At 41.2% G+C, this 16,810-nt stretch overlaps 1 protein-coding gene across 3 annotated transcripts in view; it reads left to right on the forward strand.

Moving 5' to 3' along the window:
- Window positions 1-16,810, forward strand: part of LOC124710756 (protein unc-13 homolog 4B) — a 178,828-nt gene that overhangs the window by 117,424 nt on the left and 44,594 nt on the right. For 2 of the 3 annotated variants that reach the window (XM_047240952.1, XM_047240951.1), the window contains exons 3-7: window positions 13,335-13,496; window positions 13,581-13,647; window positions 14,983-15,094; window positions 15,288-15,332; window positions 15,408-15,567. In XM_047240952.1, coding sequence (XP_047096908.1) covers window positions 13,335-13,496; window positions 13,581-13,647; window positions 14,983-15,094; window positions 15,288-15,332; window positions 15,408-15,567 — 546 coding nt within the window. Of the gene's footprint in view, window positions 1-4,922; window positions 5,106-13,334; window positions 13,497-13,580; window positions 13,648-14,982; window positions 15,095-15,287; window positions 15,333-15,407; window positions 15,568-16,810 lie in introns of those variants that run through there. The other variant, XM_047240953.1, reaches the window with a different exon arrangement.

The raw sequence follows: 16,810 nt of genomic DNA on the forward strand, positions 1-16,810 counted from the left end.
GAGGGGACGCGTTCGGTACATGCAGAATGTTGTTGGACCCGTTCTTTGGCCGTTCTTACAACAGGAAAGTGATGTATTATTCCGACATGATAATGCTCGCCCACACACTGTCTGTGAAACACAGCGTGCTCTGGAAGGCATACAGCAACTTCCCTGACAAACACGATCTCCTGACTTTTCTCCACTTGAGCTGTATGGGATATGATGAGATGAGAAGTGAGAAACTGAGCGAGGTGGCCTATTATATATTAGCCCATTGCACTCTTATTCGCAGGATGGCGCTTCGAAACCCCCCTCTACTCATCCAGATTTAGGTTTTTCGTGGCTTCTCGAAATCACTTAACGCAATGCTGGGATGGTTCCGTGAAAAGGACATGACCAGTTTCTTTCGCTATCCTTCTGAGTCTGAGCTTGTTCTGGTCCTCTAATCGCTTCGCCGTCGACGCGACGCAAAACCCTAACCTCCTTTCCTCGATGACCAGCAAAAATAAGCAAATACGGGGATATGACAGATAAAGTAAAAGACACATGTAAACTTCAGTCGGTGCACATCGTTCCGTTGGAAGCATTGGACACCGGAACGATTCCAATGAAACTATCAAGAACCTGCACTACCTAAGATTGCGTTCTTTATTGAGTTGCAACTTCAGATGGAAATTATGCTGAACGCCTGCAGAGCAGTAGAGGTGTTGTGTGTCGTATCAAAATCACTTGGGGAATAATTAAATAATTAGTGATGATCTCGTCAAACGACAGTATAGACAGTGAGGGGAGACAGAATAACGCTTGTCAAAAGTATAAGAAGTGAACAGGAAAGCAGTAGACTATGGAACTAAGAGATAAAGCAAGGAGAAAGAAAGAGCGTGAAATAGGGTTGAGGAAAGACTTAAGAGGAGGAAAAGAAACCATACTGTTTTCCACAGAACTTGTGCGGTCATGGATAAGTTAATGAGGAAAGTAGTTCCGCTGCTTGGTGGAGTAATTCACTGAAGAGCCAAAGAAAATGGTACATCTGCCTAATATCGTGTGGGGCTCCCGCGAGCACGCGTAAGTGCCGCAACACGACGTGACATGGACTCGACTAATGTCTGAAGTAGTGCTGGAGGGAACTGACACCATGAATCCTGCAGGGCTGTCCATAAATCCGTAAGAGAACGAAGGGTGGAGATCTCTTCTGAACAGCACGTTGCAAAGCATCCCAGATATGCTCAATAACGTTCATGTCTGGGGAGTTTAGTGGACAACGGAATTGTTCAAATTCAGAAGCGTGTTCCTGGGACAACTCTGTACCATTTGTGGACGTGTGGAGTGTCACACTGTCCTGCCGGAATTGTCAAGTCCGTTGGAATGCACAATGGATAAGAATGGATGCAGGTGATCAGACAGGATGCTTACGTCCCTGTCACCTGTCGGATTCGTATCTGGATGTATCAGCGGTCCCATACCACTCCAGCTGCACACGCCCCACACAATTACAGAGCCTCCACCAGCTTGAACAGTCCCATACTGAAATGCCGTCAAAATGTACCTCAAACAACGGAAAGAATGCACTTTATGAAGCAAATATTGTTTGCAAGCAAAGCACTTGTTAGCAATTGAAAACATGTTCCGCGTCCTTATTTAATCTAACCGTTGATGAAGCTGTCGCTAAGTGGCAACACTTCACTGTATTTCTGTACACTCTAACGAGACGTGCACTGTACAAACTTATCACATCTTTAGTACATGGGGTAGAATTACCAATACAAGAAACAAAAAGACATCGTTGCTACTATCAAAATATTAATATTACGCCTGTATTAATGACGCATTAAAGCATAATAGAGATGCAGAGACAAGGATTCGAGAGTGAAGGATCAGTCACTCTGTTGATTGTCCTGCGGAACGTGAAAACCCTGTGAGTGGTAGTAAAACCCCTTAAGGTCATATTTTTTTAGCCTCGTGGAAGCCTGTAAAAAGCCACGCCCCTAAACCACTGCTATATGGAGCTAACGCGTATTTGAAGGCGCCGTAAGTGCATAACCTGTTCGAAAAACGTAAGTCTGTATCAATAGTTGTAGAAACGTAGACTGCCATTATTTAAGTCCACGTTGTAAATATTCGAAATTCTTCCTGATAATTTAAATTCTGTAATATACCTGGGGTGTTCAATATTTAATGCAACACATTTTTTTCTAGGCCAGTTTCGGTTGGAAAAAATGTGGAATTTGTTGTGGGACATCTGGTATGTGAAGGAGGTGCGTCCCAAGCAGAGAGCTGACACTGAGTTTCTTTTGGAGGAAAACCAGAGCATCGCAGAGTTACATAGGCGCTTGCAGAATGTCTACGGAGTTATGGCAATGAACAGAAGCATAATGAGTCGTTGGGCAAGCCGTCTGTCATCATTGCAACAAGGTCGCGCGAACCTGTCTGATCTCCCACTTGCCGGCCGGCCACACACAGCTGTGACTCCTACAATGCTGGAAAGTGCGGAGACATTGAAGGTGATCGACGGATTACAATCACACTCATAGCTGCGCAATTGAACATCTCTGTTGATAGTGCGGACACACTCGTCAAAGGGTAGTCAAAGGTACGTGTCCGTTGGGTTCCTCGCCGCCTAACGGAAGATCATAAAAAGCAACGAAAGGCTATCTCAGCGGAATTGCTTGCACGTTACGAGGCTGATTGTGCCAATTTTTTTGTCGAACATCGTTACAGGCGATGAAACGTGGGTTCCTCATTCGAAGAGGAAACAAAACGGAGTGGCACCACACTACCTTTCCTCCGAAGAAGGAAAAAAAAAAAAAGGTTCAGAGCTGTACATCAACCAGCAAAGTGATGGCGAAGGTCTTCAGGGACTCTGAAGCGTTTATTCTGTTTGATGACCTCCCTCATGGAGTAACGATCAACTCTGAAGTGTATTGTGCTGCTCTCAGGAAATTGGAGAAACGATATTAGTGTGTTCGTCGCCACAAAAAAGCAAACTGGTTGCTCCTCCTCCATGACAACGCAAGGCTTCATACATGTCTGCGCACCCGAGGGGAGCTCACAAAATTTCATTGGACTGTTCTTCCTCATCTATCCTACGGCCCAGATCTCGCACCTTCCCGCTTTCATCTCTTTGACTCCACGAAGGATGCACTACGCAGGAAGCAATACGTGAGTCGTAGGGAGGCTATTGATGCAGCTATACTTTAGCTCCGACGTCGATCAGTATAGTGGTACCAGGCGGGCATAAAGACTTTCATAGTAAGGTGACATAAGACCGTATTTTTGAACGGAGATTACGTTGGAAAATGGGGTTTTGTAGCCAAAAGAGTGGGGGTGTATTGAGATACTGAATAAAATGAGTCATTCTCATTGGAGAGAAGTCTTCCGAAGTAAGAGTGATTTCGGGTGTGCCGCAGGGGAGTGTCATGGGACCGTTGCTATTCACAATATACGTAAATGACCTTGTGGATGACATCGGAAGTTCACTAAGGCTTTTTGCGGATGATGCTGTGGTACATTGAATGGTTGTAACAATGGAAAATTGTACTGAAATGCAGGAGGATCTGCAGCGAATTGACGCATGGTGCAGGGAATGGCAATTGAATCTCAATGTAGACAAGTGTAATGTGCTGCGAATACATAGAAAGATAGATCCTTTATCATTTAGCTGCAAAATAGCAGGTCAGCAACTGGAAGCAGTTAATTCCATAAATTATCTGGGAGTACGCATTAGGAGTGATTTAAATTGGAATGATCATATAAAGTTGATCGTTGGTAGAGCAGATGCCAGACTGAGATTCATTGGAAGAATCCTAAGAAAATGCAATCCGAAATCAAAGCAAGTAGGTTACAGTACGCTTGTTCTCCCACTGCTTGAATACTGCTCATCAGTGTGGGATCCGTACCAGGGTTGATAGAAGGGATAGAGAAGATCCAACGGAGAGCAGCGCGCTACGTTACAGGATCATTTCTTAATCACGAAAGCGTTACGGAGATGATAGATAAACTCCAGTGGAAGGCTATGCAGGAGAGACGCTCAGTAGCTCGGTACGGGCTTTTGTTGAAGTTTCGGGAACATACCTTCATCGAAGAGTCAAGCAGTATATTGCTCCATCCTACGTATATCTCGCGAAGAGACCATGAGGATAAAATCAGAGAGATTAGAGCCCACACAGAAGCATACCGACAATCCTTCTTTCCACGAACAATACGAGACTGGAATAGAAGGGAGAATCGATAGAGGTACTCAAGGTACCCCCCGCCACATCCCATCAGGTGGCTTGCGGAGTATGGATGTAGATGTAGATGTAAATGCTTTCAGAAAAAAAGAACGTGTTGCATTACTTGCTGAACGCCCCCTCGTGTTATTCAAAAATATATTTTAATAGATTTTGGGGTGGCTAATTGTCAGAGCTTTTATCTACGAGCCCCAACAGGCTGTGAGTTAATTGGGGTTTAGAGGCATCCGTGGCAGAGAGGCGGTCACGCTTAGCTTCCGGTCAGGAGTGTACTCGGAATGTGAGACGGAGGACTGCGGCCGGTGTCCAGCCTTGGCCCAGGTAGCGGATGCACCGAGTGTCTGGTGGCTGCCAGCACGAGGCAGCGCTCGACGCCCGGCCCCCCAACAGAAATAGTATTTGGCAAACCTGTCGCCAGCAGTGTGTGTGTAGGAGCGCTCAGTCTATCGCGGCTCGCCGGCCGCTCCACGGCGGGGCCGCAGCGATACACCGCCGTGTCTGTACACTCGGGGGCTGGTTTTTCGCCACCTCTCGGCGCCGGAAGAAAAAAGTAATAATTTAGCGCGTCGCTTGTTTCGTAAAGTGGGCGCAGCTATAAATAAGGCGCCGGAAGGGAAGGGCAGAGGAGGGAAGGGCAGGCAGGGTTGGTCGGCGCGCATGCCCCCGCGTGGCCAGTGTGCCGGCGCCGCTGCTGCGCGGCGACTACGGCTGCTGGAGCCGCCGCTGCCGCCGCCGCCTCTGTCGCTGCTGCCCTGAACGCCTGCCGGAGACATGCTGGTCGGGGCCGACGCGGCGCTGCCGGCCGTTCGGCCGCCGCGCCGCCGCAACATCTTCAGGGGCGTCAAGAAGGAATTCCTCAAGAGGCAGGCCACCATATACCTCGAAACCATGACAGTGAGTGGGGAGGAACAGCGCGTGCTGTGAATGGGCGCGGGACAACGGGACTGACATTACAAAGCCTACGCTTACTGCCTTAGGGAAACACAGTGACCTTACTGTAATTTTTTTGTGTTGCACATGGTGGTTCTGTGCAGATGATACAAACTCTCGAGGGTGATGGAGAAGGGTAAATGTATCAATTGAAGGTAAGGAACGGTGGTCTGAAAACGAAAGCTGCAAGCGAAAATCATTCCGATACCTCTGACAGTCTTGTTGCTAAGACTGTAGGGTAGGCAATCTTCAGATGCGGTGGCGTGGACCAAAACAAGGAAAAAAAGTCCTGTAAATACGCGGGTTCTAAATACATGTATCAAAAGGTACGGAATCTTTCTCAGAAGAACAGATATGTTTCATGTTTTTGTCCATACTGCGACCTCAAAGTTGCGTACCCTTCAATCTTAGCAACAACAGTACAGGTATTCCACTGTCAGAGGTATCAGAACAATTTTCTCTTAAAACTTTAGACTAGGTCGCTTTGGGTCTAGGGTCCCTTACCTCAAATTGATACGTTTAGCCTTCATCATCCCTGAAAGCTTGCAATATCGTCAGGGAACTACCTTGTACATTTCAGCCTAAGGTCACACAAGTGACATCATTACTGCTTCCGACTTATTACCACGTCATCTCGACAGGATCAGTTTAAAAAGAAAGAAAACTGGATAGTAAAATACTAGGAAATTAAATAGCAAATCAAAGTAACTTCTCTACACAACTAATGTAGTGTAGTGTAGTGTAGTTCCACACCAGATTTTCTGAGGATTTGTTAAAACCGTAATATTTTGGGGTGGAAGGGTGCAGACGAAATTGTTTCATAGTACAGAAGAATCTGAACGAATAACAGAGGAAACTGCTAACATACTCCCTCTTCCATCCTATGATCAACTAGTTACTGAAAAGACCAGCACTTCTCGTAATGCAGTGTATTGCAGTACTGATGATATCTGAAAAATTTACTCATATCTCATCCCCTTCACCAGATTCATGAATATTTCATCAATCAATTGCCTTGTTAGTTCCTCTGTATCGCCAACTTCCTATGTCTTCCAGATGTACTACAGCGAGACCAAGTCAAACAAACATTTCCTTGCCTGCCAAAAAGTGAAAAAAGCTTTGCTTGAAGTCCCTCGAAATCTCTTGTTAACTCAAGTTCTACAAGCGATTTGGATATTCGAGCTCGACTAGTGGATTAGAGAGAAAGTCGCCCATACCTGGGGGCAAGTGCAGGCCATGTACAGCTCCCCCCCCCCCCCCCCCCACCCCCCATCGCCCTAGCTCTTAGTGAAAGGAAAAAATACAGTGTAGTGAGTTGCTACTTTTTTGAAGGAAATGACTGAAAAATAGGTATTATGCAGATTTTTAATGGGGTTGGAAATGGAACTCTTTATGGATACTTAAAAGTCACCATTTGTCTTCCAAAAAATTAATAATTCTCCATACCCCCAGGTCTTGGCTCCTCCCCCCCCTCCCCTTACTATCACATGGTCACCCTTGTTAGAGAGATAGAGATAGGGAGAGGTAGGTGCTAACATGTGATAATACAAGTACTACATCTCCCTTATCTCCATCCTCTTGTTTTAATGGTACCCCTATCGATTACTCATAATAGCACACAAAAATTTTATGAAAAGTTGATTAAGAAGCTTCTGTCTGAATGCTGACAAGCTACTTGAAGCCAGAAGTGTTTATTCCAAGATAAGGGAATTAAGTTCTCAAATGCAATCATTTGTGCCCACTTGAAATTGTGTGCAGGGCCGTGGCTCGTAGCTGGATCACTGCTGTTTACAGACGGAGTTTAGCACTACCATCATCCTATCACACATCAGTAGCGACTTAAAGCTCCAGTTTGCCATTCCTTTCCCTCCATGTCATCCAAACTCCTTTGGATGGGAGAAGAGGACAGCAGGGAGTCAACTTCAACTTTCGGTGCGGCACACAATTTTGACTCTTTACTCAGCTAAAAAGTAACAATTTATCTGTGTTTTATGGTATTAATACTTGTAACAATTAGTCTCTTCACCTCTACTAGTCTATTTTCATCTGCATCTGCCAGCTTTGCTGAGAAAATATACAAATGTTTGTGAAAATCAAAGCACCAAGAAGCATGCATATGACAGAAATGCTCTTTATACAACTTATTAGATACAAGACAATATACAAATTATTAGGATTAAGATTGGGATTACAAAACTGCCCATTATCTCCAACATTGAGTATCCATTACAGTGTGAGGTCACACATTTCTTATTGTTTGTATTTGTCCTACAAAGCAAGAGTTCTTGTTGAAAGACTGTGAGCAATGAGTTGCTGACCAGCCACATCGTGTATATGTTCGCCATGTCAAGAGGGCATCCAGGCCGAGGAAGTAAGGTCCAGCAGTACTCCTCAAAAAGGTTTCTGCATTTCTCACCACATTTGTCTGTCCATTGTTCTCCTGAAATATGGCATATTGAATTGTTTGAAGAAGGGACAGTATCTCTGGCATGAAGCCTCACTAGCTCAGCATTTGCTGTTCGAATATCTCATAACTGCATGGGAGACAAAAGTATTTGTTTTACCCAAACCATCACACTTAGCTTCTGTCTGACACACCACTCAACAAATGCAGGCAGCCAGATTGTGATCACAGAAATAGTGTCCAACACATGGATGGCCATCATTTTAAGTTAGACTGAAGTGGAACAAAAGCTAATTGGTCAACAAGCAGCGAAGTCATTTGTGTGCCACCAACACCTCCTTTAGCAGACAATGTTGAACTGTCTATGCGGATAGTTCGAAGCCCCCTTGCAGCATTTCACTACACTGTGGATGAAGCTATATGGTTCATCATTGGTATGAAGTCAGGATGGTGGTGATCACATGTGGTGGTCATATTGTAAGGTCCAATGTCTGCTTGACATTATGTTTGTTGCTCTTCTGTCCACTGGTTACACACATGTATCAGTGTCATAGCAGTGAGTGCTATACAACATGAAACATTGATGTACGACAAACTCATTTCTCTGAGACATTCTGCTCCATGCAGGTGTATTGGTACCTTATTTTGTCTTTCCATACCATCCAAGGGTTCTCACTGGAGAGTATGGCACTGCTGGGAGTAAGAGGATGCCATTTTGCCACAATTTTAACTGTATATTACAGGTACACTATTCTACACATCCTCAGAGTTTGATTTCATTCAGGCCCCAGGGCGGGGGGGGGGGGGGGGGGGGGCGGCTGGCGGCTGCCCCCATCCCTGCCCCTCGCTGGGTACGCCCATGCTACTACTACTACTACTTCTTCTCCTGTCTGGCTCAGTGGCCTGTTGGAAGTTTCTTTTTTTTGCTGGAGGCCACTTCAGTCATTTGCATGTTCCTAAAACCACCCCTTTCATTTAGTGATGGAAAGGGACCATGTTTAACGTACAATCTAAACAACATGATGTAGTTGATTCCACACATGGTTGAGAAGTGAATACTAGGTTAAAATGAAGGCTGAAAAATTCTTGGTCCAACCAAGATTTGATCCCATGACCTCTTGATTTCCATGCATGCACTCTATCACTAAATCACCAGGTCCAACATTTATGCAGATGGTTCATGTATAGGTTTTGAATAGTTAGCTTATGATGGATGGATCAACAACAACAACAACAACAAAATGATCCCATAAGAATTCTGTTTTTACTGGCCAAGGTGCTGGACCCCAAACAAAACAAAACGATTCTTCTAGAGGCTTCTCCAACAATAATCCTTCACTAATAGTAATTATAACTAGTACTTCTAATCAATAGCTTGGCAAATCAATTTAAGTTAGTACATTCCTAATTCACAACCATTTCATTAAAAGCCACTGATGAAGTTATGTTGTAATGTGCATAGAAGTGCCAAAGAAATTGTTGTAGGCAGGGTTATTCAAATACAGAGATATGTAAATAGGCAGAATAGAACGCTGCAGTTGGCAGCACCTATATAAGACAACAAGTGTCTGGCACCATTGTTAGATCCGTTACTGCTGCTAAAATGGCAGGTTATCAAAATATAAGTGAGTTTGAACGTGGTGTTATAGTCGACCCTTGAGCGATGGGACACAGCATTTCCGAGGTAGTGATGAAGTGGGGTTTTCCTATACGACCATTTCATGAGTGTATCATGAATATGAGTAATCTGGTAAAATATCAAATCTCCAACATCACTGAAGCCGGAAAAAGATGCTGCAAGAACCAGACCAACAATTACTGAAAAGAATCGTTCAACATGACAGAAGTGCAACCCTTCCACAGATTGCTGTAGATTTCAATGCTGGGCCGTCAATAAGTGTCAGCACGCAAATTTTGTCCATTGTACATTCTGACAGATGTTGGCAATTCCAGCAGGACAATGTGACACCCCACACATTGGGAATTGCTACAGAGTGGCTCCAGGAACATTCTTTTGAGTTTAAACACTTCCGCTGGCCACTAAACTCACCAGACACGAACATTATTAAGCATATCTTGGATGCCTTGCAATGTGCTGTTCAGAAGCGAACTCCACCCCTTGTACTCTTATGAATTTATGGACAGCAATGCAGGGTTCATGGTGTCATTTCCCTCCAGCACTACTTCAGGCATTAGTCGAATCCATGTCATGTAATGTTGTGGCACTTCTGTGTGCTTGCAGGGTCCCTACATGATACTAGAGCAGTTGTACCAATTGCTTTGGCTCTTCAGTATATCACTATATGTTTTATCAATATGGCATGTTTAGCATTAATCATAAACAACAAATGCATTTGCTCAGAACTCCTGTATCCTCTGTGTGCTTTACAATTTTCTTTTTCTTTTTCTTTGTCTTTTGAGTCATCAGTCTTTCGACTGATTTGATGCAGCCCACCATGAATTCCTCTCCTGTACCAACCTCTTCATCTCCAAGTAGCACTTGCAACCTACGTCCTCAGTTATTTGCTGGATGTATTCCAGTCTCTTCCTTCCTCTACAGTTTTTGCCCTCTACAGCTCCCTCTAGTTCAATAGAAGTCATTCCCTGATGTCTTAACAGATGTTCTATCATCCTGTCCCTTCTCCTTCTCAGTGTTTTCCACATATTCCTTTCCTCTCCAATTGTGCGCAGAACCACCTCATTCCTTACCTTATTGATCCACCTAATTTTCAACATTCGTCTCTTCAGTCACCATTGGTCCCATTCTTGCAGGATCTTCTTCCAGCTGCAGCTATGTTGGTGATTTAATGTTTTCACAGATTCCTGATATTCACAGTACACTCTTGAAATGAAATGGTTGTATAGGGAAATCCCCACATCATCGCTACCTCAAAGATGCTGTCACACATCGCTTGTGCACCAACTATAACACCATGTTCAAACTCACTTAAATCTTGATAACCTGCCATTGTAGCAGCAGTAACCAATCTAACAACTGTGACAGACACTCATTGTCTTATGTAGGGGTTGCCAACCGCAGCACTGTATTCTGCCTGTTTACATGTGCGTGTATTTGACTGCTCATGCCTGTACCAGTTTCTTTGGCGCTTCAGTGTATTTCTTCAATAAAATTTCTTGTGCTAACCAAGATTCTTCTTCAAGACTGTTTTTGATGGGTTTATGGCAGAATCATTGATTTAGTTTTGTTAGTTTTTCCTCTTGGAAAAGGAGTTTTAGAATGAAGCTGAATGTCTTCTGTGTATATTGCCTCAGTTCTTTTGCAACTGACTTTGACTGCTTCAATAGGTTAAGAAACATTGAGACTTGTAGTTACGCCATGGTCAGAAACATCAATCAGACCTTCCTTTAGATTCAGTCAGCAAATGTCAGTTACAAAAATGGGCGGCTGACAGTCTTCAGGTCCAAAAAATCTGTATTTAGTTATTCACTACCATATGCCCTTTTTGGTTGGTGAAGACAAGAGGGAATGCTCTACGAGCTAGTCAGCCAACATCATCAATAACTCTGTGCCTGCAGAAGATCACATTGTGCCTTATTATGGAATTTCTTGAAATAAGCAAAGCTCTCAAATCAAGAGAATATAGCACATGTCTTGTGCGAGATGGCAGTCAGCAAAGTAATACCATTGTCTTTAGAATATGATAATGCTGCTAAGATTGTGTGGCTTCCATGAGTGTCCAGAATCATGTGCCAACATTTAATGTTTGACAAAGTGCAGAAGAAGCTGTACAAATAATTTACTGTTCATCCAGACCAAGACTATGGCTCCACCCACAAAGACAGGTGAGACACTGTGTAGCACGTGGTCCCTCAAAGTGCACCTTAGGAAACACAAGCAACATGGACACAGCAACAACTATCGCAAGTGAACTTCTATCAACAGATGTGGCTTGTCCAACTGCTCTGCAGCCCATACGAACCAATACTTTTGGCAGCTTCTGCACAATGGTTGCTGCTGTATCATCCAGAATGTGTCTGTCTTGTGGGTCAAACTTGTATTTCCTTTAAGGAAAATCCAATCTTCAAACACTACTTTCAAATTTGCCTCTAGTGGCTTTTGATATACTTGTCTGTTCTTTTGTAAGTTGTGAACATGTCTTTTGTTTTACGAATGCCTTGAGCCATTCTAGCCCTACTATGTTCCCTCTTTCTCAGTTCTTTGATACAGATTTTCCATCTCCCTTAGCAAATTTGCATGCCATAATTTCTGTGATTTTGGTAGTTAAGCCATAATAAATATTGTATGCAGAAGTAATACAACCATAAACTGTTTTTCTTCCACTTTTGTGAAAATTTTTAAGCATTTATTTTACAGTCTAAAGCTGATATTGTCAGTCCCAGAACAAAGTCGTTTCTATGGGCTAACCTAGGAATACAGGTTGGGGAACGCCATGCTCTATTCTATTCAGGTGATTCCAAACTGAGATAATGTTGAAGATCCTGGACTGTCACTGTTACTGCCACTACTCTTGTCTTAAAGTTGGATGGTACCCATGAAACAAACAATATTTATGTTGTAAAGTGTGGTAGTGTAGGAAACTTGATACATTTGTAAATTCATGTTACCATTCAATGACTTCCAATCTTATCTGCTTTTTTTCAGAACTGCATCTTGAGACTGAAAGCTGTGACAGCACATTCCCAGGTGTCAAAGGCCAACACATATCACCTAAATAGAATTGAGCATGGCATTCCTGGGTTAGTCATGATCAGACTTGTTGAATTTTTTCCAGTTTTGGCTCTTCAGGCAGTGTCCATTGATACAATTGGGCCTTAGTTTCAATGTCATACCCATATATCCATGTTTTGTTACCTGTTACAACCTTCTTCAGACTTCCGGATCATTGTCGATTTCATTCAGCAATTCCTGAGCGACATCCACATAGTAGCGTGTCTGATCAAAGTTCAACACTTTTGGAACTAACTTTTCTGCTACACATTTCATGCCCAAAAAAAAAAAAAAAAGTGGGGGGGGGGGGGGGGAAGAGAGAGAGAGAGAGAGAGAGAGAGAGAGAGAGAGAGAGAGAGAGAGAGAGAGAGAGAAAGAAATTGTTTGGCATGAGCCAAAGGATATGCTGACATCAGAAATATCTATACAATGGTGATTTTCCAGTGCCATTTTCTTTACTTCTTCCACACTGTTGTCCGTAATTGATACGCTAGGGTCTCCAGGGTAGTCGTCATCTTCAATGTCTTTTCAGCCCTCTTTGACATGTTTATACTGCTCATAAACTCTTCTCTTACTCATAGTAGATTCACCACAAGCTACGGTCAACATTTTGAATGTGGTGCTGCACTTTATTCCATTTTCCAAGCAAAATTTAATGCAGATTTTTTTGATCTATCTTTTATGAAAGTAAAAATTCGCATCACTTTTTGATCACACATCTTAAGTAGGGCCACTAGAGCTTGTGTTCTCTGAATGTAAATTATCAGTGATAACTGGCTATATTACACTTGATTACTGTTGTTGCTTGTGTCAGTTAGTGTTCTTCATTGCACTGGCTCACACATTAAACCACTTGGACAACATGGGAAATTATACCTTAAATACATCAGAGGATGTACCCGCATGTTATGAAACTGGTTGTACCAGTCTTTCACTGATTACAATAAAACAGCTAATATGGTAAATTGGACTCTTAATTAATTTTACTAGCATTTAAACATTTCAATATATTTTAATTTGTTGAGTGCTTTCTTCAATATGTATACTACCACAGTACTCATGTTTGTCTAACCAAAGATCTTTACTTTTTGTTAACTAGATAGAAGAACTTTACTCAGAAATCCTCTATGAACTGCTCCATACTGTGGGTTCTGATGTCACAAGTGATGAAAGAGATGCTCTGCTAAGTTATTTGCAAGAAGCTTTCAAATTAGATAATGAGAGACACTCCAATCTTTTAGAGAGAGCACAGTCAAAAGAGGTGAGTAAATGCATAAAGATGTATGAACTAGAAAATCTGGTAGGCCAAAAAGCTCTGTTCTTTATCTTATTTTTATACTTTCAGGCTCCAAACATTTTACTAAATGTTGAAGTAATTGAAGCTAAGGATTTAGCACCAAAGGATGCAAATGGTAAGTACTGCTGCCACAAACATTTCTCTCTCTAAATCAGGAAAATGTGTCCTATAATAAACATCAGAATGTATCATAGTCGAATCAGGAATATGACTGAGATAATCATTTATCTTGTCTCAATGTCTTCCTCACAATTTCCTATTACTGGGTTACTGTTTCAGAAAAGAATATTCTGGAAGTGATAGTGAGATAACATTGTGTTCAATCATCTCTTAAGTGAGAAATGTGAAGAATGTAGTTAGATTTGATCTAATATCCTGTAATGAGGCATATTGCCTAGTGTGAGGGCAGCAATTGAATTGAAATATCTCTTTCTTAGACTATTGTTGAAAATTGTAATTTTCTTGTTTTTGATGTCTGTGTAACTCTCATTGATAGAGTAATAGTAATTTTTGCTCCTTTGATATAAGAATAACATACACCATGGAAATTCTGAACTGATTTATACAAACCAACTACATGCAGGCCTTCATAGGCACTGAATTATTCAGGTTTTTCAACCATTGAGTGGTCATTTGTCATCTCCTTTTTCTTCTCCTGTACTTCATGCTGAAATGTGTTCGAGAGGATGTTGAATCCATAAATATTTCAACAAGTTTGACAGAAACAAAAATGTTAAATGAATGGAGATGCCATAATTACATCAAACAAATAAAAATAAAAGCATGTTAATTTACATGCAGTGATTAGAATCAAAATAGTATGGAGTATGCTATCAGACCAATTAAGAGCAGTAGTGCATTCACACTGTGATGTATTCTTACCTGTTCCAAAATATTTTACTAAGCATTCATGTTTCAGATTAGTTAACTGAACAAACTACTCCTTATCACAAAATAAGATTATTAAATAGTGCCATAATTGTAATAAACCCTTAGCAACATTTGAAAATTTATGCCAGTATGGGACCCAGAAACAAAATTCCTGCTTCTTACCACAACTATTAGTCAAACAGGTCTTGCTAATAGACAATCAGGTCTTGCTAAAACTTTCATGGTCACTGATGTGTTCTGTTGTTTCTACAGGTTCATTAAACCTGCACATTAAAGTACCACAATGGTTTACACTGATATTTTTGACGTTATGGAATTTTTATTGATTTCATCCCGTTCAACCTAGTCATTTCATTGCAATGCATTGAATTAATTCTATAATAGTAATAGTCTTATTAACACTTTCACAAATATAAAAATAATGCAGGTTGATAATTAAGATTTTATATTGTATGACTGACCTCCAATAACCTAAAGTATTCAGTTGAAGAGTTAATAAAACCTAGAAGTTGAAGACAAAACAAGAAGACACAGTTAATGAAACTTTTTTTTGTTGTAGGTCTCTGTGACCCATTTTGCACATTGTACTTAAATTCAGCCAACACTGCCCGCTACAATACTTCGGTGAAGTCTGAAACACTGTCACCTGTTTGGGAAGAGCATTTTTCTCTGTAAGTAGATATAGCACTCTTAGAATAAAAAGAAATTACAGCATTAGAAAAAAGTCCAACCCATAGTAAAACTTCATGTAAGCTTGTAATCTGTAATGTCTTCTTTTTTTTATTTTCTTGAAACTGTTGCAGTATACTACTGATGTCTTGTTGGCAGAAATGGGGCCTTGATGTTTCTTGTTTTATTTTTCAGGCCAGTAGAAAATCCATCTGAAGATATTTTATTTGTAGAAGTATGGTAAGTCTATTACTTATCAATGTTACAGCCACCTAATTACTTAGCAAGAAAATAATTTATGTCCTTTGCTTATAGGGATTTTGATCCTGCAGAGACAGTTAGAGAGAAAATGATGAAGTTTGGAGAAGTGAAAGGTGTGAAAGGACTACGTAAATTAATGAAAGAGATAGCAGTGACGGCATCAACCGGGAAACATGATAATGAACTAGTTGGTAGTGTCCAGATTCCATTAAGGGTAAGTATCAAATTGAGATTAAATGAAGTTCTGTACTGTGAAATTGTTCAGCAGTTCATATAAATCAAATAGTTTTCTGCCTCAGTCACTTATTAATTTATCCATTATGCATTTTGATGAGTCTCACAATCATCTTCAGGTATAGCATTGCTTAGTTACATAGCTGGTGCTAGTGATGAGCACAGATGCCTTTCTACAGAAGCAGACAAAGTGCAAGGCAAGTTATGTTGCATATTTTGCTGCTGGTAAAATTGTGTTTTTAGGAAGGGCCCTATCAAACTAAATAAAAAAGACATGAATTTGTGAGAGTAAAGTTTACTCACAAATTCATGTTTTTTTTTTTTTTTTTTTTTTTTTTAAAAAAAGGCAAAACATAATATGCTTTGCACTTGGTCTTCTGCTTTGGAAAGGCATTTGTGCTCTTCACCAACACCAGCTGTGGAACTAAAAAATTCTACTCTTAAAGGTGACGGTGTGAACCATCAAAATGCATAGTGGCAAAATAAATGACTGACACAGAAAGCAGTTTTATTTATATTTATCAGCTGTCACAACCTTTTGAAAGCCAAATGTAGGTACAAGTGCACTTGCAGTGCCAGCAGCTGTTGCATTACATGCCAACGTTGGTAACAACATGCGTGATGAATAATGAGAACCAAATATGACGAGTATAAGTTGGGTACTGGTAGTCTGTTAAAATGCTAATTCAGATTTTGATATTATTTCCAAATAAAGTTAGTAAAATCAAATGTAATACATTAAAGTTTGTTACTGCAATGATGAATGTGCATCTCAGGCTGTTGTACACATCAATATTACAGCAATCATATTTTAATGTCAAGATGCATTGGCTTTGACAAATCACAAGCAAGTTTGTCACAGTCCAACCTAACCTAGACTTTGGGCTATGCTGCAGGTCAGTCTGTCAACATATGTAGTTTTCCTCCAGTCACCAAATAAATATGAAGTTTAGCAACCAATCTCAACAATCTTAATAATTGGATCGGTAAAAATTATTCTGGTGCTCTCCATATTGAAAACAAATGTAATCAATTTGTATCTTCCACCAAAAGAAATCATTGGGTTCTGTGATTCTCATTGTCTACTGTACAGTAACACCTGATTGCTTATGACCAGTGTCAGTGAACTGCCAACATCAGCATGCAGTGCAAGGGGATTCTACTGGGACACTTAGCCCAAATGTAGACAAACCTCATAGCTTTATAACAATTTTGAAAATGCT

This window comes from Schistocerca piceifrons, chromosome 1 (assembly GCF_021461385.2).
Source record: "Schistocerca piceifrons isolate TAMUIC-IGC-003096 chromosome 1, iqSchPice1.1, whole genome shotgun sequence".
In the NCBI taxonomy this organism is placed as follows: Eukaryota; Metazoa; Arthropoda; class Insecta; order Orthoptera; family Acrididae; genus Schistocerca; species Schistocerca piceifrons.